We start from the raw sequence: 25,251 nt of genomic DNA on the forward strand, positions 1-25,251 counted from the left end.
AGTATTCTTGTTGCAGCAAGAAACAGTTCTCACTCTGCTGTATTAGATTAACCTTTTATAAGTGCTTTTTGAAGTATCAGCTGTCTTGTATTCACTTTTATTTATCTATATGTATGCATACGTTCCTATCAATAATGGTCTACCCTGAAATGGATGCAATATATATATTGCCACTGAAATTAGAACACAATAGGTTTCTGAAATTTATCATATGAGAAGTAGAACCAAATAAGTTATTACCCCCCAAAATGGGACATAGATGCAGAAGTCTTGGGTGCTTACCACACCAAAATCTGCATGTCCTGCCATTTACTGTAAATTTTTCCCTTGTTAAATTTTGGTAGGTTTGACCTGCCGGAAATTACAGCTGGGGGGGATGGGAGTGTGTGAAGCTTATTGTGCAACTTGTATTTGCAATATATAGATACCCAGGGTACATCATCTCTCACATGGTCCACCACCTTTCTGAGATCTCGCTGAAAGAGGGAGCCTTCAAGCCTACCTCTCCTATTTTACCTCCCAATAAGGTGCTATTGTCCTGCATTGCTTGGATGATTGCCCTAGTGAGGTTTTCTTTAGTCCATGCAGGCCTTTCCTCAGCATTCTAATGGTGTTCTGGAGCATTTGTAGGTTTGGCGTACTTATCAATTATTTTCTCTTAGGAGGTTGGCGCAAGTTTTCTTCTGTCCCTGCTTTTACTGACAGGGCAGGTGAAAGTGGGTGGGAGCAACCACGCCTTTAGTACTACTGTACTCTACTTACTTCCTTGTCCTTTTCGAGCTCAGCATGATGGCGAAGGCAAATAGATTGATAGTTACAAGGGAGTTTGGTGTGTTTTCTGCTTTGAGGTGTTTCTCTCTGGGCCTGGCTCCACAAGGTGCAATTGAGTATGTACATGTGTCTCAATATGCTTTTCTGGCATTTTGGAGAAAACCAGGCTCCTCTAAATGTCAGCGGTGGTCCTTCTATGAGATAGCAATTTTCAGCTTTGAGGTGTATCTCTTTGGGCCTGCCTCCACAAGGCGCAGTTGAGTATGTACATAAAATTGAGTATGTACATGTGGCTTAGGATGCTTTTTGGGCATTTAGGAGAAAACCAGGCTCCCCTAAATGTCAGCATTGGTCCTTCTATGAGATAGCAATTAAAGTAGAGGTTCCACCACAGAGGGTCAGTTGCTACCGGCTCATGCCTCACTGTCCACTTTCTCCCTGACCCACCTGGGCTTCTTTACAGATAAGGCCCCAGTGCTAGCATGACCAGCAAGAGAGGCAAAGGAGCACCGGAGGCACTAGGCCGATGCTCCACAAGACCCTTATGTCCTGCTTTGTGCAGAGGTAAATCTTAGAGTGGTCAGTCCTGTGCCTACAGCTTAAAACTACCAGCCAATTCTGTGAGTGACCACAACAGTAAGTTTGCACACCACCTCAGTTTGCGTGGCGCATGATTACATAGCTCAGGGTCTCTAGAAATTGATGCCACCTTATTGGGCAATCAGGCCATACCTATTCTGTGCAGAACAGTTTAACCCTTTTACCACTAGATCCTGTAATTTGTCTTTTATACCAGCGATTAATATACTAATCCAAAAGAAAGCCGGATTTGTTGTGATTTTTTTAAATTTGGGGGCCTTCTTCAGAAATTAACCAGTGAGGAGAAATCGTGTTAATGCATGTACAGACAAATGGTGCTTGCCCCTTAGGCACAATAACATGGAGCCCCCTCCAATTCCCCTGGTTTGGCCCAAAGTTGAAGTCACCAAAACCCTGCCTCCTACCTTCCCAGCAATCTCCTTGTGCACAATAACCTCTGTCAACATTATGCATTGACATCAGGCTCTTCATTAACAGAATGGGGGTGCATTGCTACTCCTGTTTCCTCATTGAGTTGCACAGTCACAAGTGAAGGTTCCAGGAAGTTTGGTCATATCTAAGGATTCCATTCAAACCAAAAAGAGTACCACTGAATTGGCTATCAGTATTACGTGTTACTTCCAATTCATAGAACCGGCCGGTGTGCAGTATAATGCATAATATAAAACAAGTTGTTATAAAGACATGTTGCCTCATTTGAGTTTGTTCAGGAATATTTATATATTGATGACTGAGTGTCTTCTAACTAGGTAGGGACCGTCAGCATGGGCATCCGCAGAAATGTTTCCAGGGGGGGCAACATTTTAACTTTATCACCATCCTCCGACATGATTGCGCACAAGTATTAAATACATTTAAAAAAATCTAATAAGACAAAGAGCTTAAATAAACAAAGAAATCCATAGGGGGAAGAGAAAAATCTTATGAGGCGCCACATCAGACAACCTGCCAAGTAATAAAACAGAGGGAAAAATGGAAAAAAACAAAAACATTCTAAATCAGGTTGATGCGGTTCTAGAGCATGGGTACTCACAAACTTTCTCTCAGGGGCCAAATTTACAGTGTGGTTTGTGGCCGAGGGCCGCACTGGTGGGGGCGGGGTCAGTGAGGGAGGGGGGTGGGGCTAGAGCAACAAAACAATATGACAATGAGGTGGAACACAGGTCCCTGCAGAGGACGCCTTCGTCCGCTGAGCCACCAGACCCGGCATACACACATCTTTCTTTCTCTCTCTCTCTCTCTCTGTCTGTCTCTCTGTCTCCCTCCCTCTCTCTCTGGCAACTTCCCTCTCTCTCTGTCTCCCTCCCTCTCTCTATCTATCTCTCTCTCTCCCTCCCTTTACCTCTCTCTGTCTATCTCTGTCTCACTCACTCTGTGTATCTCTCTCTCCCTCCCTCTTTCTCCCTCTCCCTCTCTCCCTCTCCCTCTGTCTCTCTCCCTCTGTCTCTCTCCCTCTCCCTCTCTCTCCATCCCTCTCTCTCCATCCCTCTCTCTGTCTCCCTCCCTCTCTCTCCCTCCCTCTCTCCATCCCTCTCTCTCCATCCCTCTCTCTGTCTCCCTCACTCTCTCTCCCTCTCCCTCCTTCAGTCTCTCTCCATCCCTCTCTCTGTCTCCCTCACTCTCTCTCCCTCTCCCTCCCTCCGTCTCTCTCCCTCCCTCCCTACCTCTTTCTTCCTGCCTCCCTCTCTATCCCTCCCTCTCTACCCCTCCCTTTCCACCCCTCTCTTTCTCTCCCTCCCTCTCTCTCCCTCCTTCTGTCTGTCTGTCTCCCTCTGTCTGTCTGTCGCCCTCCCTCTGTCTGTCTCCCTCCCTCTGTCTGTCTGTCGACCTCCCTCTGTCTGTCTGTCGACCTCCCTCTGTTTGTCGTCCTCCTGTCTGTCGACCTCCCTCTGTCTGTCTGTCGCCCTCCCTCTGTCTGTCGCCCTCCCTCTGTCTGTCGCCCTCCCTCTGTCTGTCTCCCTTCCTCTGTCTCCCTTCCTCTGTCTCCCTCCCTCTGTCTCCCTCCCTATCTCTCTGTCTCACAGTCTCACTCCCTTTGTCTCACTCCCTTTGTCTCCCGCCCTCTGTCTGTCACCCTCTGTCTGTCTGTCACCCTCTGTCGGTCTGTCGCCCTCTGTCTGTCTGTCGCCCTCTCTCTCTGTCTCACAGTCTCACTCCCTTTGTCTCACTCCCTTTGTCTCCCGCCCTCTGTCTGTCACCCTCTGTCTGTCTGTCACCCTCTGTCGGTCTGTCGCCCTCTGTTTGTCTGTCGCCCTCTGTCTGTCTGTCGTCCTCTGTCTGTCTGTCACCCTCTGTCTGTCTCCCTCCCTCTGTCTGTCTCCCTCTGTCTGTCTCCCTCTGTCTGTCTCCCTCCCTCTGTCTCCTTGTCTCTCTCTCTCTCTGTCTCACTCCCTTTGTCTAACTCCCTTTGTCTCCCTCCCTCTGTCTCCCTCCCTCTGTCTCCCTCCCTCTGTCTGTCGCCCTCTGTCTGTGTCCCTCCCTCTGCCTCCTTTCCTCTGTCTCCCTCCCCTGCCTCCCTCTGTCTCCCTCCCTCTGTCTCCCTCCCTTGTGTGTCCCTCCCTCCCTCCCTCCCTTTGTCTGTCTCCCTCCCTCTGTCTCTCTCCCGGTCTGCCTCACTCTCTCTATCGCTCCCCTCCCTCTGTCTGTTGCCCTCTGTCTCTCTCCCTCTGTCCCCCGCTCTATCTGTCTCCCTCTCTCTCTGTCTCCCTCTGTCTGTCTCTGTCTCCCTCCGTCTCCCTCCCTCAGTCTCCATCCCGCAGTCTCCCTCCCTCAGTCTCCGTCCCTCAGTCTGCCTCCCTCTGTCTCCCTCCCTCTATCTCCCTCCCTCTGTCTCCCTCCCTTTCTGTCTCCCTCTCTCTCGGTCTCCCTCTCTCTCGGTCTCCCTCTCTCTCGGTCTCCCTCTCTCTCGGTCTCTCCTTCTCTGTCTGTCTCTGTCTGTGTCCCACCCTGTATCTCCCTCTATCTGTCTCCCTGTCTGTCTGTCTCCCTCCCTATGTCGCCCCTTCCCTCTGTTGCCCCCTTCCCTCTGTCGCCCTCTGTCTCCCTGCCTCATTGTGCTTATCTATAATAATGTCCCCCCCCTCGCCTCTTTCACTATCTTCTCTCGTCAATCATTTCTCCCTCTTTCCTCTCCCCCTTTCCGTTTGTCTCTACTCCCCATTCCGTCTCTTATTTTTCCTTTTAGCTCTGTCTCTCTCTTTTATCTCTCCTCTGCTCTTACGTCTCCCTTAGCCTCAACATGGAGGGTTAGTTACATTTTTCCACTACAACCTTGTCAAAATCGAATTTTCATTTTTTTCCATTTTTAGTCATATTGTTCTTTAAATGTAGTTATTTCAGTCCTTAGTGTTTTTTTCGGAGTATTTCCACTCTTAGCTGTATTCAGCACTCTCCCCATTGCACAAATTCATGAGGATAAAACTTTCAATTTCAATCCGGTCTGTCACTTCACAGTTTTTAAACTAAGAATGTTGGCACTAACCCCGCTCCCCAAACGACGCCCCCACCCACGCCCCTTAGCTTTTTATCCGATCGTTGTGGCCTGCTGTGAGGGACTAAAGTTCACGGCCCCTGCTAATTGTGCTGCTTGAAAGCATCAGCAGCTGCCCAAGAACTCAACGGTATCTCCTGAGGCCTGGGATGCGGGGAGATGCTCCATGCTGTGTCTCCTCTGCCGGCCCATTGTCATACTGCCCATGACAATGAAACGGCTGCCTCTGTGACCTGCTGGGACTCACACTCGGGCTGAACTGTAGCAGCCTTTCAGGTGTCCCCCCCAGCAGGAAAGTCGGCCCAGGTATGTGGGCCCATCCTCTAGAACCGGGCCTCGATCCAGGGGGGGGCAAGCACCCATGACCCATGCCCATGCCCGTCAGGCATTGCTGACAGCCGCCAGCTGCAATGTGCGTCTCTGCTGTCAATCAAAAACCTAACAGGGGCTATTCATGATATACTATCAGCATTCCAGATATGCGCCTAATAGGGGCCTATCCATGACATACTGTGGACATTCTGATGCAGAGTATGACCTAGTGTGACAGTAGTACACGTTCTTAGTGAAAATGACACTGATGTTTTGAGACCAAAACTACTATTCTTTTTTATGAAAATAACAAGTCTCAGTTGGTCTTAAATTAGCTTACTTATGGGAAATAAAATGCGTTTCATGGTAAAATGCCTGTGTTCTCAGAAGCACTGCCTGGCATGCACCCACAATGGTGCTCACTAAAAACGTTCAACTAAAGTAAGTGTTATCATGCAGTGCATTTACCACAATGCGTTTGGGGCAAGCAGTGTGCGCTCTCCCACCTTTGATTGGCTCCTTGTTGAGCTATTGGACAGAGAACCTCATTAGGTACACCAGCGCTCTGGCAGTGGTACAGAAACCTGAGAAGACTGCGAGCAGCACTGCCAGCACCCCCCATTTAAAGCGTTACTCTCTACTGAAGGGCACATATCTTGAAGAACGTGTCTAGAGATGCACACTACTGGCTGCAACAGCAACAGTGAATGTTAAGGACTTTTAACTGAAGTGAGTGTTAGCATGAACTGCATATACCACAATGCATCTGGGTGAATTTTATGCGTGAATGCCAGGCAGTGCTCTCCCCTTTAAAAAGGCTAAACAAATGATTCTGAAAATTATTATAGTGCCTATACATACTTAAATAAATGGTTTATTTTTGTGTGGTTTAGGCTGCTTTTATTGAGGCCCCCTCGTCCATTGCATTTCAGACTCATTCAAAAAGACCCGATTCAGGCTGGAAACTCCACATTCTTATAGCAACAAAAAAATATACTGTTTTTTGGCTTTCACAAACCTGAAAATGCCTCTCCCTCAATTGACGTCAGTGGGGAAAATGCACTCTCCTGATTCTTTTTTCAGAATCTCCCTCCCACTTGACTTTCCTCTTGTAAATGTTGGCATGTATGTTACAGGTTCAAGGAGGCTGCCTCTGACAGAATTACTGATGCTTTTACATGAATAGATAGCTGCAGTGTGACGCAGTCACCTGTCACTGGAGGGGAGGGACTACTTAAGAGGTAGTCTAAAGAATCAGAGAAAAGATATTGGGATTGTCTTTTGACACGGAAGGCTATTCACTGCATACTCCATGAAATAGCTTTGACATATTGACCAAGTAGGAGCTACCACTTTAATTAGCCCAACAAGCTGCACTGTAATTCTTAACAAGTGTTGAGAGATAACAACTGGCATTGTTCTTTGTGTAATTATCCGATTTTGCCCAGTGATTTGAATAAATGCGCCAACGCTTCCAGATGAGTGTGGCAGCCATCTTGAAATTTCATGTGAAAACTCCTCCGAATGTTCCCACTCAATGCAGCAGCAATTGTAAGAATGTTTTCAAGATGACAGTTGCATTTATTTGTGCACAGTTAGAGCAGTGTTTCTAATTATTGGTTTCATACTTGCACTGGCATAGTAATGATAATTCTTGGTATTTGAATAGCATTATCACTTGCTGAGGCCCTGGCTCAAAAGATTAGTGTAACCTATTACACGTCATTTGGAAACCCCTCTCAGTAAGTCCTAATTTTATTTGATGAATGCACAACCAATGTGTTACAAATTAGATGACTTACAAAAAACAAAAACAAAAATACGTGGAAGAAATTAGAAATGGGAGGATAAATTACCAATCTTTAATCTTAACAAATACACCATTGAATACAATAAAATGTAATGTCCTTTAAATACCTGATAAGATATGGAACATGAAAATATGCAATAGGTCACAATTTAGACAAAGAGAAAAGTGACCATGATCACATTCTGCAGGTTAGCAAGATTTGTTGGAAGAGTGAATCCTAATTACTAATGCTGAAAGAAAAGGACTTAAAATCAGAGAGGAAATCGCAAATTAAAAAAGGAAATTCTAGACATGAATTTGAAAGAAAATACGCAGAAGAACTATGAAATATTGAAGAAAGAATTAATGAACTATCAGATTTATCTCAAAGAGAAAAAACAGAAAAAAGATCATAAGAGATGAAATTGATTATGAGAGAAGAAGGGTTTTTACGTTTGATAAAAAGTATGATGACGTAAACCTTAAAGAACCCTCTGAAAGTAAAACTGTAGAGAAGACAATAAGCTCCTCATCTAGTAACAGTTCTTTGTCATCTATTGATAATGATACTGGGGAAGGCACTTGTAATATGACAGCCACCCCACAAACCTCCCTTTTTTTTTACAGGAAGTCTAGCGCTACAGGCTGGGGAACAGGCGCAAAAATGTAAACGTAGAACAAGGCGGGGAGGAAAGAAATGGAAAAACAGGTGTACAAACACGCTTACAAAGCAAACTAACAATGTCAAAGAAGTAGATAATTTGACAGAAAATATGGATCTCAGTGAGGATGGTGCATGTCCCGTTACCAATGAATTAAACATTGTAAATTTATCATCTAAACATCTAACTGAAAAAGAGATATGTATTTTGCAGAAGGGTTTGAATTACTGTATAAGTAAAAATTGCAATTATGTTGAATTACATGCTGATGTGTACAAGTTTTTGAGAAAATTAAAATTAAATAAATATTTCTCTGAACACCCGTCTGTCGCTACTACTGTTATAAGAAATTACTTTTAAGAATTAAATTATCGGCAATTTGGATGGTATTCATGTACTAGCAACTTTAGATGAGGACGATGTAGATATGGACATCAGACAGATGGCGGGCTTGCTTGACATTTGTGAGGATACCACAATTGATAGTGGTCTGAGAAACAGATCTACATTTGTACCACCAGGGGGGCAGGACCCGTACTTGGAGGAATTTTGGGAGAAGGTAACATCCCAATTACATCAATTGGAAGACAATCATGGTAGAAATTCCTATTGCATGCACCATTACAATCTTTCTAAACACGACACGGCCCTGCAGGATGATAGAGAACTGGTCATACACGAAGCGGATAAAGGTGGCAACGTGGTATTGATGGACCTTAAAGACTATCTTGGTGAAATAAATAGACAACTGAGTGACACAACTTGTTACGAGCGCTTAAGGGACTGCCCAATCCCCAAAATTGATCGGGTCATTAACGCTCGATTAAGAGACTGGCATGAATCAGGCCTTATTTCAGACAGGTAGTACAGGTACTTGCAGACAAAGGATAGTACACACCCCTGTATCTATATACTCCATAAAATACATAAGGGGGGGTCTCCCCCCCCCCCCCCCCCCCCGGAAGACCTATAATCTCTGGTAATGGTTTCCCAACGGAACATCTGTCTGAGTATATAGATAGTTTCTTGCAACCATTAGTACGGAATCTGCCTGCATATTTAAAAGACAGCAGAGACATACTATGTAAGCTAGAGGATTTTGAGTGGAATAGTGATGAACTTATGTTCGTCACTATGGACGTGGAAAGCTTATACACCTGCATTCACACTGACTGTGGTCTGAATGCCTTGAAGCATTTTTTGTACAAAAGAAGTGCTTCACATTTAGACCACACAATGATGTTGTTGGACATGGCACGCATGGTGTTGACCATGAATGCATTCTTACATGATGGTGTTTGGTTTTTACAAAAGCGGGGCACTGCCATGGGATCCAGGTTTGCTCCGTCTTATGCAAACCTTTTCATGGGTTTGTATTAGGCGGAGCACGCCTGGGGACCAGGAGCCAACAAATGGATGAACAATGTCATCTTTTATACCAGGTATATAGATGATATCTTCCTCATTTGAAATGGAAGTGAGGAGGAATTGATTGCCTTTCAATGCTATCTTAACCTCATAGCTGCTATTACACATTCCTCCCCAGTGCTGCGCTGTCCATTCGAACTAGTGCTGAATGGACGTTCAATGGTCGTGCGCAGCACTGGGGAGGTAGTGCTGCCGTCGGCCAATGCACCGAGGCAGCACTTAAGGGGTTAACAACAATAACTTCAATGTCAAACTTACCATGTCACACTCCAGGGAGAGTATTGATTTCTTAGACCTGAGACAGTTTGCCATGGATAATAAGATACATAGCACAATGTTTAGAAAGCCCACTTCATGTAATAGCATGTTACATGCTGAAAGTACACACCCGGCTAGTACCATCAAAGAGATCCCATATTTAGAAATGGTTTGGGCAAGGCGCAATTGCAGCCTTGACGATTACTTCAGGGATAATATGGTACAAATAAAAAATTATGTTTCCAACAGAGGCTATACTATATATAAAAAGAGCAGAAAATACAAAAAGTAAATAGACAGACTACTCTCAGCCAAAAATCAAAAGACAAACAAACATCCCAGTCTGAAAGTGTGACCTTTATAACTCAATACAACGTTCAAAGTCATCATGTGTATAACATTCTTTGCCGATACTGGCATCTGCTGAAATCGGCCAAATTACCCGTAGGGACCATTCCTGAAAAGTCAAAAATTGTGTACAGAAAGGGCAAGACTATAAAGAACATGCTCTGTCCAAGCTACGTACAGGATTTGAAAAAGAGTACAACGACATGGCAACCCGAGAAACCTAATGGTTTCTTCACCTGTGGCTCATGCAATGTTTGCCAGTTGGGTCTACACAGAAAATCAAAATTCAAACATAATACGGAGAGGGAGTTTACCATCAACTCTTTCATAAATTGTAATACCACTTATACGGTATACATCATTGGCTGTGCTTGTAATAAAATCTATCTAGGCAGCAGCATCCGTAGTCTCAAAACTTGCATACAAGAGCATGTGAGGACCCTCAAGAATAAGGACGAAAGATATCCTGTATCTTTACACATTCATGAAAACCACCCCGAGGAATCGAAGATATGGTTTTATGGAATAGAACAGGTCAAACCACTAGCAAGAGGTGGAGATAGAACCAAGAAGCTTAGACAGACAGAGGCGGTTGGATCTGTCGCCTTCGGAGCATTTCGAAAGGCTTGAATATCAATAATGAACTGTATCACTTCTTGTAGGAATGCATTATATGAATTTTTCCAAGCAATGAAACCTACTTTCTCATTGCAGTAGTTCTCCCGCTAGACTTAGTGGTTAAACATTTATCTGATGAGTATGAGAACAAAGTGGAATGGGGAAATGGAAATTTCTGACATTTTAAGGCAAATTTGATGTATTCATGTATATATGTATATATGTACCACACAAAATTGTGCACATTGAAATAGCAGTAATTTCAAAAAAAAATTCATTCATTGTTTACTGTGACTTTATTTATTTTTGTAAAGAAGGTGCTGAAGTAGGTTGCATAACCGGTAAATGGGTGGAGTATGTGCAAAAATCCTAGTTAAAAACGTAACAGTTTTTTGTGATATGTATTGTGTCTTTGAGATTTCATATGCTACACTCCATTAACAAGAGAAAGATGAAACTTCAGTTGAAAACTATATGAATTTGTCAGATGTGTATTGTGTATAGCTTTACATATGGAATACTCCCTCCGCATTGTTACTCACTCATGCCTATATCGCAACATGTGCATATAATCTTTACCCATTCCAAAATGGCGCCCACGATCGAATAGACATAAATGACAAGATATATTATCCTAATATGTTGGAACATTTGATTAACACTTTATTCTAAAAGGTAACAATTAAAGTGTCCTGGGACAAAAGGAATATAAAACATTTTTTATAAAAATGTATCTTTAGAAACGATATTGGTGTTGTAGATGTAAGCATGATCACCAATTCCAAAATGGCGCCGATATTCGATCGCTACAAACAGACATTATATTCGGTTACAATTGATACAGTTAGGCTAATATATGAAAGGGATGCTCAATTTTAATGGCTTTTATTCAAAACCTTCGTATATCACTTTAATACAGTGTATTGGATGGGATCTTATAAACAGATGGGCCCACTGCAAGATGGCGGCCATGATCGGGTGGTCTCCAGCTACTTGTGACTTCACAAACACAGCTGATTGGTATTTTGCGGGATATTTAAACCTGTCGTTTGGTGTGAGTTTCTATTCCCTTATTTCCGTAACTGGCGACGTGGTGGAGCTGACGCTGTGATTTATAAGTAAGTGGGGGAACCAGGGGGGTCTTTTATTATGTTAGGTTCAGGCGCTCACGGCTCTCTATATCACGTATTTTACGTTGTTATGGGTGCCTTAACAGTTTGGCTAAGTGATAAACTTTTGAGTACACTGCTTATGTTATGGAGCGTTACCTCTGGTTTTATTTAGAGACTTGTTTTGATGTGGGCATTAATATTGCTCCGTTTCGTTCGTGTCAGCAGTATTTGAGAGTGTTTTACATTTTGTCTCTGGTGAGCCGCCTGTATTATCCTATCTACCAGGTTTTGCTCACGCAGAATGACGTTTTACGGTCATATGTGCAAGGATCATTGTGGGCCCTTGAGGGCTCTGCCGTACTTGGGGGAGCTGAAAGTGGGTGGGTGGAGTCCAGTGGGACGCCTGCGTGATCTTCTGGGTTTGTTTGCCCTTTGCTTGGCCCGGCTTTGTGGCGCAGTTAGAGGGCATGTTATGTGCACTCTGTCTGCTCGTAGAGCCGGGCTCTGCTGGGGGTGTCTCGACTCTGAGGGTCTGCGTGGGCGCTCAAAGGGGCTTTGCTCCCTGGTGGCTGGCTCCTCCATTTCCCGCTTATTGCTAGATTAATAATTGGTAACTATATATGTGGAGACTAGGCTTTCTAGTTTTGGCACATTTTACAACATGAATGTGACCAATGACTAATATGACCCGTGACTTTGTGCATAATATTTGTTTTTTATCTTTACTTTGGATCAAGGGAGATTCTACAAGCCACAAAGATTGGATGCGGAACTTGGCACCAGTTTAAGAATTTATCATTGTTAATAATAGAAGCCTTAATACCTGAAGGATTGACTATTAACAGTATAGTATGGTATGTAGATGTTTATGCCTAACTTAGTGGGGCCATAATAGTGTTTGCAGTGATTACAGTAAAGTAAGGAGACTATTCCCTTTCACAATAGGTGGCTATCCATGTGCACTCCTTTTGGACTTTGGACAGCAAATTCTGTGAATATACCTATTCTTTGTCGAACCCTACTATCGACATAATTTCATCACCTTTTGGTAAGCGAATAGTATGCCCTAATATAAAATATGATTGGTAGCTCCACATGAGAAGATTGGGTTTAAATATACATTAAAAAAATATGGTATATAAGAATATAAACCAACTTGACCAAGTGTCATTAGTTTTTGAAAAAACTAATAGACTACCCTGAATGCATAAAGAGAGAAGCTCTTCCCTATAGAAAAATCAACTAAGTTATAAAATAAACTGGATTTACAATTGTAGCCATCAGGATCGTTCCCTCATTTATTTCAGAAAGAAAAAATTCTATTTCTATAACATGATGTGCAAAAACCAATATGATGATTATGTAAGAAAATCTGTTCAGTAGGTAAATCTAGTCTGTATATGATGGTAATGAGATTTCCAAACCTGTATAAAAATGATCACATATTTGAAAGAAAATCTGTTCAGTAGGTGAAACAAGTCTGTATATAATGGAAATGAGATTTCGAAATCTGTATAAAAATGATCACATATTTGTAACCGTGGTGTATTATAACAATGTTTTTATTTGTAAATAGTAGTGTGTAATATATGTACTTTGTATTTACCTTTGTAGCCCTGAAGAAGTCCTCTGGACGAAACGCGTTGGCTACGTTTTTCGTATGAAGAAAAGAATAAAAGGAATTTTTTAAGCTCTACTGAACGGATTCTTCAAATCTTTACTTGTTTATCACTGTTTGTTGTGGGGAGTGCTGAACCATTGTGGTTTATTGTATAATTTGGGTTCTGCCCTTGGAAGTCTAGGGATATGTGGCTTCAGGTTCCTAGCACCCAGACCTCTCGAACACCTAAAGACCAACATTTTAGATAAGTGCAGTCATTATTGCCTGGTACCCCTGATGCTCTTTTGTTGTTTGCAAGAGAACCTTAGACTAAGGCATAGGCTTCAGACCCCCTTAATCCCATATATATAAACAGAATAATTTCCTTTCTTAAATAGAGCACTTTGAGTCTGATGTCCAAAGGGATTTTATGGTGGCTGAGGTCAAGTTTGACACTTTGTGACCGCAAATTTGCTTTTTTAAATGTACAAAACCCAAACTGAGATTCAGTAACATGTTACCAAAATGCAATTTGGGTTTCAGACTAAATACAGAATTGTTATTTGGAAGGGGCATGTAAAAGTTGTCCCTTCCAAATACGGATTCCTTAACCAGATTTGTCACAAAACTTTCTAATTTCATCACCAAATCCAAATTTGTAGTAACCATTCCTAAACAGGAAAGGGTCCACAAGGGAACTCTTGCTTTTTTGTGAATGTTCACAAAAGACTCCTTTTTAAATGCATTCCGTTTTCTTTTTAGGAAAGTGGCTGCATAAAAAAAGATTGCTTTATTTAAAAGCAATCACAGACATGTTGGTCTGCTAATCCCAGCAAGCCACCATGCCTGTGACTTTAACCGAGCACAGGGGGAGTTTCAATTTGTAAACTCCCTCATGCGTATTATTGATGAGGTAGGTCGAATTGACACCCGCTAAGAATCAATATTTTGCAAATCAACCTAGTAATGGATAAGTTGGTTCACAACATACCAGTGCTTTCGGGAGAAGTCAGTGTGCAATTGGCACTCACTTCTACCAACTCCATTTTAGCAGATTCCTAATGAGAAATCGCAAATTGCAAATTGGTACTTTATGCAATTTATGATTTCTTATTAGGAATCTTTGTGTATCAGAACCTTTATTCTATGTATATGACAGACGAAGGAGCTGAGGCAGCAGTCAGCCTAGATTCACAAACATGAGTCAAGTGACAAAGCCGGTATTCAAACCAATGTGTACAACCCTATGATCTAAAGTCTGAAAGTTTGTTAGTAGCTCATAACCAGGGCCGAGGGTATTTCGTCTTGGTGTGGCATCAGTGAAAGTGCCAACTTTGGTGCAAAGAGAGTGCAAATCAGGCGCTGCTATCGCTCTTTCATTTCCATTACGTGGAAATAAATAAAAGACAGAAAACAGCGTTCATGGGATGTATAATTCAAAATTGATTCCTTTCATAAGTCAGCGTTCCTGGGCCATCGTTGGCCCAAACCTGAACGTACTAAAGACATGCCGGGATTGTTATTTTGCAAATGTTGGGTGGTTTGAGGCTAATTTTCTTACCTGTCATAGAAATGCTGTGGACAGTTGATGGCTGGGACCATACAGCCAATCAGAGGCGCAACTAGACCTGAATTTTGGGGGGAGGGGGGGGGATAAGACTCTCAGCCAGGGCTGGCCTTAGCACTGCTCGTGCACGGTGCAACAGTCTTTTTTGGTGCCCCTCCCCATTTCCTCTTTCTCCATGAATTACCTCACTACCACTCGCCAACAATGCACCTCATCTCTCTATAGCCCCTTTCTGACAATCATTTCATTTTTTTATAGGGCTACTCGTAGTTTACTCACATTCAGTTCTGTGATCTGCATGGTATACGTTCTTTGCAGCAGGCACATTAACTCTCTGCGCTGTGTGGGTGGCAGGAGTGCCCATGTGAGTGCACGGTGAACGATGCAACCGTGTAAGAGTATGGTGAGACGAGGGACAGCAGGGTGAGTGAGGTGACCATATGAGTGTAGGTGCGGATTTAAGTGTAGTGTGGGATGATTGAATGTATGGTTAGTGATGGGATTGTTTGAGTGAGATTGCAGAGTGAGCAGTGAGGGGGACAGGTGAGTGAAGTGTCCCCTGGGTGCAGGGTGAGTAGTGTGCTTGTGTAACTGCAAGGTGAGGTAGAGGGTGAACAGCGCAAGTGCATTGTGAGTGCAGAGTGATCACTGTGAGTGCAGAGTGAGTGGTGTTCTCATGTGACCGCAGGGTAAGTGGAGGGAGAACGGTGTAAGTTCATGGCGAGTGTGGTCATTGTGAGTGCAGGGTGAATGGCGTGAGTGCATGGTGATCAGGGTGAGTGCATTGTGATTGCTGTGAGTGCATGGTGAGTTTGAAAGTGAAGGGCGAGAATGAGGAGTGAGTTGTCTGAATGCAGGGTGCATTCCCAGACACTTGAAGTAACTCAGCATGTTATTGAGGGCTGGTGTAGGGTTTCAGAGCCCCACCCCCTCCTCCGTGGCCAGTCCGACTCAATTGCCAAGGCCGGTTTGCATTCCCAGTCCGGCCCTGTTCAGGCATTGAGGGTTGAGAAAATAAATATTGTGTTCATTCTGCAACAAACTTCCAATCTTGTAGTTAATGTTTCAGGCTCATTATATTGATGTCTCAGACATTACAAAAATAAACAGTCACCTAAAGCCTATTTTCAGCACTTATCTGTGCATACTTGGAACAGCAAATATAAATAGAAAGCATTTGTAATTGTGTGCAAGGGCTGCCTGAATGATCCATGACTGATAATTAAAGGGAACAAAGACAGAAAAGTAACATTACAAATGAAAACATATGATTGTATTTATAATCCTATGTAATGTCAAGACGAGGCCTTTGCAGGCTCTTCAAACAACAAATTGTTGTTATTTTTTATTTTGGCAACCCTATGTTAAATTTCTTTTCATGAAATGCATTCTCACACTACCACAGTAAAAGTAAAATCCAAATGTAAGGATTAGGCAGAGTGGGGGCGCAAGGGGTACTGAAACCAGAAAAAAATCTAAGCCTTGTTAAACAGTTTACAAAGGTATGTAAATATGCAAATGGTCTTTCAAAGACCTGTGAAAACTCGAGCATGCCAGAGATAAGATTCCAGACACTGCCCAGCAGAGCCCACAGCAGCTGAAGCTGCAGCAGACCGGAATGAGACACAAGGGGGAGGGGGGAGGGCTGAAGCCTTTCCAGCCCTAGGGCTTTAAGTGGGCTGGGTCTCACTGGGTCTGAGCACAGGCAGTATTTTAAAGGGGGCCTCGAAACTGGTCTCTATCGGGCTCTGTTTTGTGCCCTGGCACATGAGATCCGTTTTTTACCAGACTGCAGTGCCAGCAGGCTCATCATGTGCGCATGCTCACACTGCTCTTCTCACTAGTGGAGAAGTTAGGGCATGATGTCATGCCAGGTGAGCACTGTAGGGGAAGGGAAATCCTTTAAAGAGTCATTTCCTCTCGGGATTTCCCTTCTCTTTTTGAAACTCGCGAGCAGCAACACTGTCCTGGTGTCACCAGGGCTCTAAGTGGAAGCTTTTTCAATATTATATACAACAAGCCATAGTTGCTGCTTATTTATCTAATGCAACTAACAGCCATTGACAAAGCCAATAGTCCAGACTTGTTGTAGGTATGATGTTACTTGTTGTATTATAGCTAGATGCAATGACAAACAGCAAAATACAAGTCGGGTGGCACACTATGCTAAGCACAGATGTTTTAGTTTAAGTGTTTTAAGCCATGTCCTAAATTACATTGGCAACGCCCCTTTGAGAGACCCTCCAGTTTTTTCATCCCACTTAAACCCCATGCCTAGGGCGTTGCACGCCTGCAGCTAATGAATATCTGGGAAAGCAGAGTTAGAAAAAAGATTGCAGACTTCCCTTTTGAAGCCCTGGCTTGCTCTGTCGCTAAATAACTTCCTCTCGTCACAGCTCTGGATGCTTCAGTATCACACCCTTTACAATCAACCATAACCGCATTATCATCAAAACCCAAATGTATGACGCCATCTCTGACGTTCCTCAACAACACCTTGTTTTAGAGCACCTCATCCCCCGAAGAAGCCGAACTGTGGACAAACACCCTATATCTAGGCAAGTGGCAGTCAAACATGTGCATTCCCCCCGCCCCCCCAAAATGTTTGGGAAGCGTTGACATACTGGTTGCCCTATGCGCCGGGGAGCACTGCGAACTGAATTGCCACACCAATCGTTCTCTAATGAGCCATTCTCATTTATGTTTCCTCAAGTTTCTCTTTGGCGCCTCTCTTGTTGGGAGATCTCAGATCGACAGGGGCGGGCTGACTACCGGGCGTTTTGGAATTCTGCCGAGCTGGGGGCTGATTTCACTGCACTGGGGGCTGATTTCGTTTATGGAGACCTGCGTGTACTTCAAAATATTTAAAGGAAAATCAGCACCCAGCTCAGCAGCATTCCAAAACGCCCGGTAGCCAGTCCGGCCCTGCAAATCGCTGCACCATAAAACCCATATGCCACTGTGGATGGCAGCCAATCAAAACTATAAGGCACAGTAAAAACCTATCAATGGACCGCAACCATTACGTCTGTGTTTAAACATGTTTTCCCTTGCTTGGATTGGCCCCTGCATTAATTTCCTCAAAGATCCAGTGCTGCATGCCCTTCTCGGGAACTGCTTTCTTCCTACCTGAACTTGTTAATCACCCCCTCATTCAAACGCAAAACACATAGGGGACTCAGATTCCCTTTGTGAATTGGCCCCGCAATTTTGGAACTCGCTTTCTGTAGAATTGAGGACTGTGACTTCCTTTGCTCAGTTCAGGAAACAGCTCAAGAACAGGCTGTTCTCTAAGGGCATGTATGTGCATCACTTGGCACTTTGAAAAATGCAAAAATTGATATTTTCAAGAAATTAGTAAATTACCACCAACTTGAAGTTGGTGGTAATTAGCAATTTTTTTTTGTTTCATACATTGTATTTAAAGAATCGCAAATTTTGAGATTCCTTAAATGCAATCGCAAAATAAGGAATCGCAAATTTGCGATTCCTTATTTTGCACTGAAATTTGCTACATACATACCATTTTGCTCAATGAGTTCGCAAACGCCGAAATTCTGAGAATTTCGGAGTTTGCGAACCCATTTCAGCTTCATACATCTAGCCCTAAGTGAATATTGATAAAACAACGATAGAGTGAGCTCTGAAGAAGTGAAATGTATTTCACAATACACGTCTTGGCTGTTTATTTTTAATTTTATGATTAAAATGTATAGGATTTTCAATGATATTTAGGAATCAAAGGTTTGAGAAGTTATCAATTATAGAATATAATGAGTAAAAATAAGAGGCCCCCTCACTCATTCATCCAGCCATGCATTCACTTATTCGCCCATTCATCCTGGCACTCTTCCATCAAGCATTGCATCCACTCACTCACTCAAGTATGAAAAATAGCACAACAGTCAAAATTATCAAATGGAAAGTTTCCTTACCTGGTTTGGTTTAGCAATGGTTCAGTCGCAGCTGTAACAGAAACTGGAAACCTCACCCTTCGCTGGCGGTCAGAATAGCACCTCCTAATGTAAGGCTGAGGGTTTGCGGCACTCAAAGCTGCCCTTCTTTGCTGCTCCCCAAACTGTTTAAATGCTGCATTGTTTCTCAGTGACGCTCTTGAAGGGTGGTACTGACCAACTGAATCTTCAGAGCTGGAGCTTGTGGGTGGTGAAGGTTGCTTGGACTCAAACATAGTGGGACTTGAGGGGCAAAATATTGATTGCGCATTGCTACCAACTTTTGAAGTATCAGAACCATCAAAACTATGTCGTATTCTTCTGCTTGATAAAGATGGAGAGGCTGGAGGTGGCGATGGTGTGTTACAATATGGAGGCGGACTTGCATCTCTCCGAGTGGCTGGTGGGCTTGGTGCCCTACTATGAGCTGCTGAGTTTGATGATCTACGCACTATGGTAGGGCTAGTTGGCTTTCGCTGAGCTGGTGGACTGGGTAGTTTCCTCTGAACCGCTGGACTTACACCCACAGGGCTAGTGGCACGACTTGGAAGGTTTTGGACAGATGGTGGCCTTGTCTGCTCAGGGCTCATATGCATGTACGGTGTAGGGCTTGGGAATCTTTTCTCTGCAGGAGGAGAAGGCATGGATTTTGTTGGAGAATTTCTTCTGGTTGGAGACGTTTTTCTGTGCGAAATTGGAGAGCGTTGTCCTTGTACCACAGAAACACTGGCTTCTTTGCTTTCTCCATTGTCATTTGCTTTTACAAAGCTACCAGGATTCTGGAGTGGGATTATTTTATGGGACTGTTTATATAGTTGTGCAGCCTCTTCCTTTTCCATATTTCTTAGGCAAACTAAACCAACCTCTTGATCACTATCTGAGAAGCTGGTGTAATGCAACTCCACAGAGTATTTATTCGGTTTGGAGTTATTTCGGACTACTTTATTTCCTGTCATATTGGCAACATGCTTGCTTGGCAAAAGATCTTTAGTACCCAAGGTGGCTTTCATCTTTTCTGAAGATGTCATTTTCCTTTGCACTTCTGGGTCTTTCCTGGCACACTGATTGAGAGTTTCTGCAGGAAATGAGTCTATCGCTCTTGCTGGTACTTCACATTCAAATGATCCAGAAGAAGTGTCTAACAATATTTCTGGAGGAGGTGGAGGCAGGTCTAGATCGTGAACAAGTCCTTCACTAGAGTCAGTACTATAAGCTGTAGCAGGTATTATAGGTGGGAAGGTAGTTATACTTATCTGATTGCTATCTTCCATTGGAGAATCAAAAGGCTTATCGGCTAGGCCTTCTGCAGGTGAACTAAAGCGTTTCTCATTTAAATGTTCAAGCATACGATAAACAGGAAAGGATGGAGGCAAAACAGGGATTCCATACTTCTTAATGCATTTAAGAGGCCCTAGGGATCTCGCATTTGTAGGTCTCAGGTTTTCAAGTGGAGTAAAAGTCTCTATTAGTTTCCTAACTGACTGTCTAGGAGAAGCAGTATCACTCTGAAGATTTGTGGCTGAAGAGCCTGTTTTTACCAATCGATTCTTTGACTCTCGTCTCAATGTAGTTGGTTTTTCGGGCTTCCTACGTTTATCCTCGGAATCACTTGCTCCGTTCTGAAGATATTTACCAAGAGAGAGTTTATCTTGATTTGGTAAAATGCAGAAGTGCTTTTCTAAAGAGGCCTTTAGTTTGTTCATTGATGAGGATAGCATCATGCAGTCCGAATGTTGTGCTGGAAGGCGTTCCCTCTGATCTCCAGCCTTGGCCTCTCCGTCTGGACCTTTGTTTCTGTTTGAAGCGTGCATGTTTTCCAATCTTTGGTTAAGGACCTTTTGGGTTCTCTGAAGTTCTATTAAAGTTGGATCCTCGGCTTGACTTTTAAGAGACTCTTCAGACCTAGACCTTCTGTGTGTACGTTTATGTGTCCTACATCCACTGGCTGTGTTGGGCCTGGTAAGATTTTTGTGTGCTCCTTCATCGTCTGTCCAGATATGACTGCCTGACTCAATAGGTACAAACTTGATTTTTTCACTTATGGCATCTTTCATTTTCAGTGTCATTTTCTCATTTGGGGGGTTGTCCATGAATTTTGTAGAACACCTCTGGGCTCCTGTTCTAGCAGGTGAAGTCATTGGTCTCGGTGGTAAAGTATACATTAGAATTTCTGATAAACGTACATTGTCTTCATTGTCGTGGAGATAGGAGTCATCATCGTCCACGGCAGATTCACTTACATTGCCAGCCTTGCCGGCTTTGGTGTCCGGTGAATTGTACTTTTTAGGCACTGATGATGTATTTCCTTGTGTTGAAGAAGTTACCACAGAGGACTCCGTAGAGTCTGTAGCATGTTTTCCAAGTACCCAGTCAGAAGATGTAACTGTTTTTGAAGGTTCTTTTGCAGATGAAATGCATGTGGTCCCTCCAGAACTCACCAGCCCTAATGAATCACTGCTTCCTTGTTTTTCGGGTGTGTGAGCGGAGCAAAATTCTTTCATTGATTCAACGTCAGCCCCAATTCCACTGTCCTCTGAATAGAGAGTCAAGTCATTCGGGAGTGATGTGACTGCACCACCTATAGAAGATTCAAGCATCTTCATTGTCTCAAGTAGGCGCTTGTCAAACTTTTGCTTCATCTTCAGTTTCACCTGTAAACTAGCTGCAGCCGATTCAAGGTAGCTGTAGGTATCCTGTAAGACATCTGAGGTTAGCGATGCGACAGTCTCATTCAATACTTGCATTTTGTTCACTGTGTACTGCAGTAACTGTGGTAGCAGATCTGGCTGTTCCCGTGAGTCCCCCTTCTCAAGGGGCCAGGCAAGGTTCTTCCCAACATCTTTCAACAGCTGCTCCCCATCATCTGCAATTTCTTCTAAAATTCGGTTAATTTCATCAAAGCGCAGGGACAAAAAACTCACCATCTGCTGCATAATGAGCTGTGTTTGGGTAGCCTGGTTTGCCATGCCTATAATTGCTTCATACTTGGAGAGATTTGGATTCAGATAGGCATAAGTATTCTGGTGTGCCTGTACCAGCAGATCTGGGAAATCCACCTTTATTTCGGCATCAAAGGAAGTGTCTTCTCTGTCTTTCTTAGCAGGGCGACCCTGTTTTGCTGATTTCTGAGCCTTGGACCTCCTTCCTTTCTTATGGTGACATTCATAGTTTTCTTTGGAGCGGTACGCCGGGTCTGAGTCGCTCGAGCTCTGCTTTGAGAGGTGTTTACCTTCTGCGGTCGTCCTCGGTGCCATCCCACTGTCCGCACCAGGTGCCTTTTGTTCCATGGAGCTCTTGTCCTTCTGCAACTCAGTTGGGTCCTTGGAGTAGACCTGCCTGAGGTGGGGAGCATGGCCCTGCTCCCTTGGGTCTTTCTTCTGCAAACTGTGCTTCCTCCAGGCAGCAGCATCCCTGCTGGCATTGCAATCTAGGTCTGAGAAACTCGAGCTTTCAACCAGTAAAGATATTGGTAAATTATTTTTATTTCCGGGTGGCAGGCCAGGTCTGCCTGCCGCTAAATTGTCTGTAAAATTGCGTATTAGCCCGCTTTGGGAAGGCGCACAACCCATGCTGGATTATGCACTTCCAATAGTAGTAGTGAGATGCTTGGATCGAAAGGATAGACTCATTCTGCAGTAGAAGCCGCAATGTCAGACGCGCTTCAACAACAAGTGGTTTCTTCTCTTTGTTCCGCAGGTTCAGACAGCTCCATTCCTAGGGTGCATTGATGGGGTTGCTGGCTTCTTCTGTTGTTGCAGAGGTGCTGTCGGCAGGTGTGTGCTTGTCTTCAGAGCCGCTTCTCTTGGCACCGGACAGCATGAAGGCCCTGCAGGGTGGAGAAGGAATGGATTAGACCAGCCTGCTTACCTTCCTTGTTTGTGCCTTGACAGATGCCAAGTGCAGAGAGGAAGCTAAGCCTATTACTATAAGCAGGATGCAGACAGTAAGCAAGGTTTATTTGCAGAACTGTTTTTTTGCATTTATGTGCACGTCTTACTTACGTTTTAAAATATAAATTCATTGTCAGAAAGTGTAACCACAGGTGCCAATCCAGAATCTTAAACGGAACGCACCTCCTTAATGGAATTGCCACCGTTTGCAAGGGTCGGCTTGTTGATCTAGGTGGAGCAGCGCAGAGTGTGTGTAAAGGCAGGCAGGTGCACGAATAGTTAACATCCAGCTCTTTACTAAAGCACAAGGACAGAAAATAACAACACCCCAGGACCGAGGGGAGCCGCTCTGCTGTCATTCTGAAGGCTGTTCTAGCGCGAAAGTTTTTTTACTCTTAATATTTACCTCAAAGGCCCCCCAGTTTGGACTTGTTTTTTTAACCAGTGTTTTTAATCTGGAAGTACGAATGTGCTGCACGTATAGTCACAGTCCCTTGCACGTTTCCCAAATATTCGACGGTATGTGCCATGAGTGTGTTCACCTCTGTTAACAAAACATCCCAGCGCGCACTGCCACAGGCCTGTGCAAAGGCAGCGTCAGCAGGGGTCGCTGTACTGCCCGGACACGCGGCACCCCCACCCCTGGACTATCGGCTGCTGGGATAGGCAGAATTTCACAAGAAGCAAGTAAAAAACCCTGCCATACATTCCCGGGCGCAACGCAACCACGCTAGGACCTAGAACCAGTGTGTACTGTAGTAGCAGTTACATAGCATTTTCCGTATCGTTTCTTTTATTTGTAAACAAAAAATATTTCAAAGTATTTTATTGATTTTATAAACAAGACATCAGCATTTCTGTTCAAGGTTAGCCACTCGTAGTTTGTACAACAGTGTTTGAAACATATGCTTAGCGAGAACGAGAAAAGAAAAAGATGAAAGAAGAAAGCAGAAGAGAAAGGAGTGAAAGAAGGGCACAAGGCAGGTTCTGTGGTTGTGAGGTGTTTCGTTGGGTGTGGTTGTGAGGCGTTTCATTGGGTGGTCCGATTGAATTATTTATACAGCCCTTCATAAACCAAACGAGGTCGTGAAGCACATTGGTATGGAAAGAAGGATGGATCCCCTTGCCTTATGCTGGGACACTGCATTGTTCTGGGCAGGATGGTAACCGCGATTTTAAGAATTTGTGTTTTTTAATTGGCAAGACGTTGCTCTTTGAAACAAGCATTTGCAATACAATAGGTTTTGCGTTCACTCGAGTTTGAGCTGTTGGCATTGTAAATGACAATGCCTTTTATTTATGTTTTGGGTTTTAAAACATAAATAACAGGCATCGTCATTTACAATACTAATAGCTTAAATTATTATGTAATGATGGTAGTGGTGGTATTGGTAGTGGTATTATTGGTGATAGTTGTATTAGTGGAGATATTGGTGGTGGTGGTATTGGTGGTGGTATTTGTGGTGGTGGTGGTATTGGTGGTCGTGTTATTGGTGGTGGTGGTATTGGTGGTGGTGGTGGTATTGGCGGTGGTATTGGTGGTGGTAATGGTGGTTATAATAGTATTGGCGGTGGTATTGGTGGTGGTGGTATTGAATTGGTTGTGGTGGTAATCGTGATGGTGGTGGTGGTATTAGTGGTATTGGTGGTGGTATTAGTGGTGGTATTGGTGGTGTTGGTATTGGTATTGGTGGTGGGGATGGTGGTTTTGGTAATGGTATTGGTGGTGGTGGTATTTGTGGTGGTGTTGGTGGCATTGGCGGTGTTGGTATTGGTGGTGGAGATAATGGTATTGATGGTGGTGGTATTGGTGTTGGAGGTGGTGGTTTAGATGTTGGTAGTATTGGTGGTGGTAGAGATGGTGGTGCTAGTAGTGGTGCTAGTGCTGGTGGTAAGATTGGTGGTGGTGGTGGTATTGGTGGTGTAGGTATTGGTGTCATTGGGGGTAGTACAGGCCTTGACAGATGCCAAGTGCAGAGAGGAAGCTAAGCCTATTACTATTACGAATGGTGGTGTTATTGGTGGAGGTGGTGATAATGGAGGTGGTATTGGTGGAGGTGGTATTGGTGGTGGAGGTAGTGGTGGTGGTATTGGTTGTGGTGGTATTGGTGGTGGTGGTATTGATGGTGGTGGTATTGATGGTGGTGGTATTAGGGGTGGTGGTGGTATTGGTGGTCGTGTTATTGGTGGTGGTGGTATTGATGGTATTGGTATTGGTGGTGGTGGTATTGGTGGTGGTGGCGGCGGTATTGGTGGTGGTATTGGTGGTATTAGTGGTGGTGGTATTGGTTGTGGTGGTATTGGTGGTGGTGGTATTGATGGTGGTGGTATTAGGGGTGGTGGTGGTATTGGTGGTCGTGTTATTGGTGGTGGTGGTATTGATGGTATTGGTATTGGTGGTGGTGGTATTGGTGGTGGTGGTGGTATTGGCGGTGGTATTGGTGGTGGTATTGGTGGTGGTGGTATTGGTGGTGGTGGAATTGATGGTGGTGGTATTGGTGGTAGTATTAGTGGTGGTAGTGGTATTGGTGGTGATGGTATTGGTGGTGGTATTGATAGTCATATTGGTGGTGGTGGTAGTGGAGGTGGCATTAGTGGTGATGATGGTATTGGTGGAGGTGGTGGTATTGATAGTGGAGGTATTGGCGATGGTATTGGTGGTGGTGGTATTGGTGGGGGTGTTAGTGGGGGTGGTATTGGTGGTGGAGTTGGTATTGGTGGTGGTATTGATGGTGGTATTGGTGATGGTGGCATTGGTGTTGGCATTGGTGGTGGTGGTATTGGTGGTGGTGGTTGTATTGATGGTGGTAGTATTGGAGGTGGTGGAAGTGGTATTGGTGGTGGTATTGGTGG

General features: G+C 44.0%; 1 protein-coding gene across 1 annotated transcript in view; it reads right to left on the reverse strand.

Moving 5' to 3' along the window:
- Window positions 1-22,334, reverse strand: part of PCARE (photoreceptor cilium actin regulator) — a 155,373-nt gene extending 133,039 nt beyond the window's left edge. Inside the window, exon 1 of the mRNA XM_086926147.1 lies at window positions 18,491-22,334. Within this exon, the coding sequence (XP_086782273.1) occupies window positions 18,491-22,077 (3,587 nt within the window). The 5' untranslated portion in view covers window positions 22,078-22,334. The remainder of the gene's footprint in view (window positions 1-18,490) is intronic.
- Between the last annotated feature and the right edge of the window lie 2,917 nt (window positions 22,335-25,251).

This window comes from Lissotriton vulgaris, chromosome 6 (assembly GCF_964263255.1).
Source record: "Lissotriton vulgaris chromosome 6, aLisVul1.2, whole genome shotgun sequence".
In the NCBI taxonomy this organism is placed as follows: Eukaryota; Metazoa; Chordata; class Amphibia; order Caudata; family Salamandridae; genus Lissotriton; species Lissotriton vulgaris.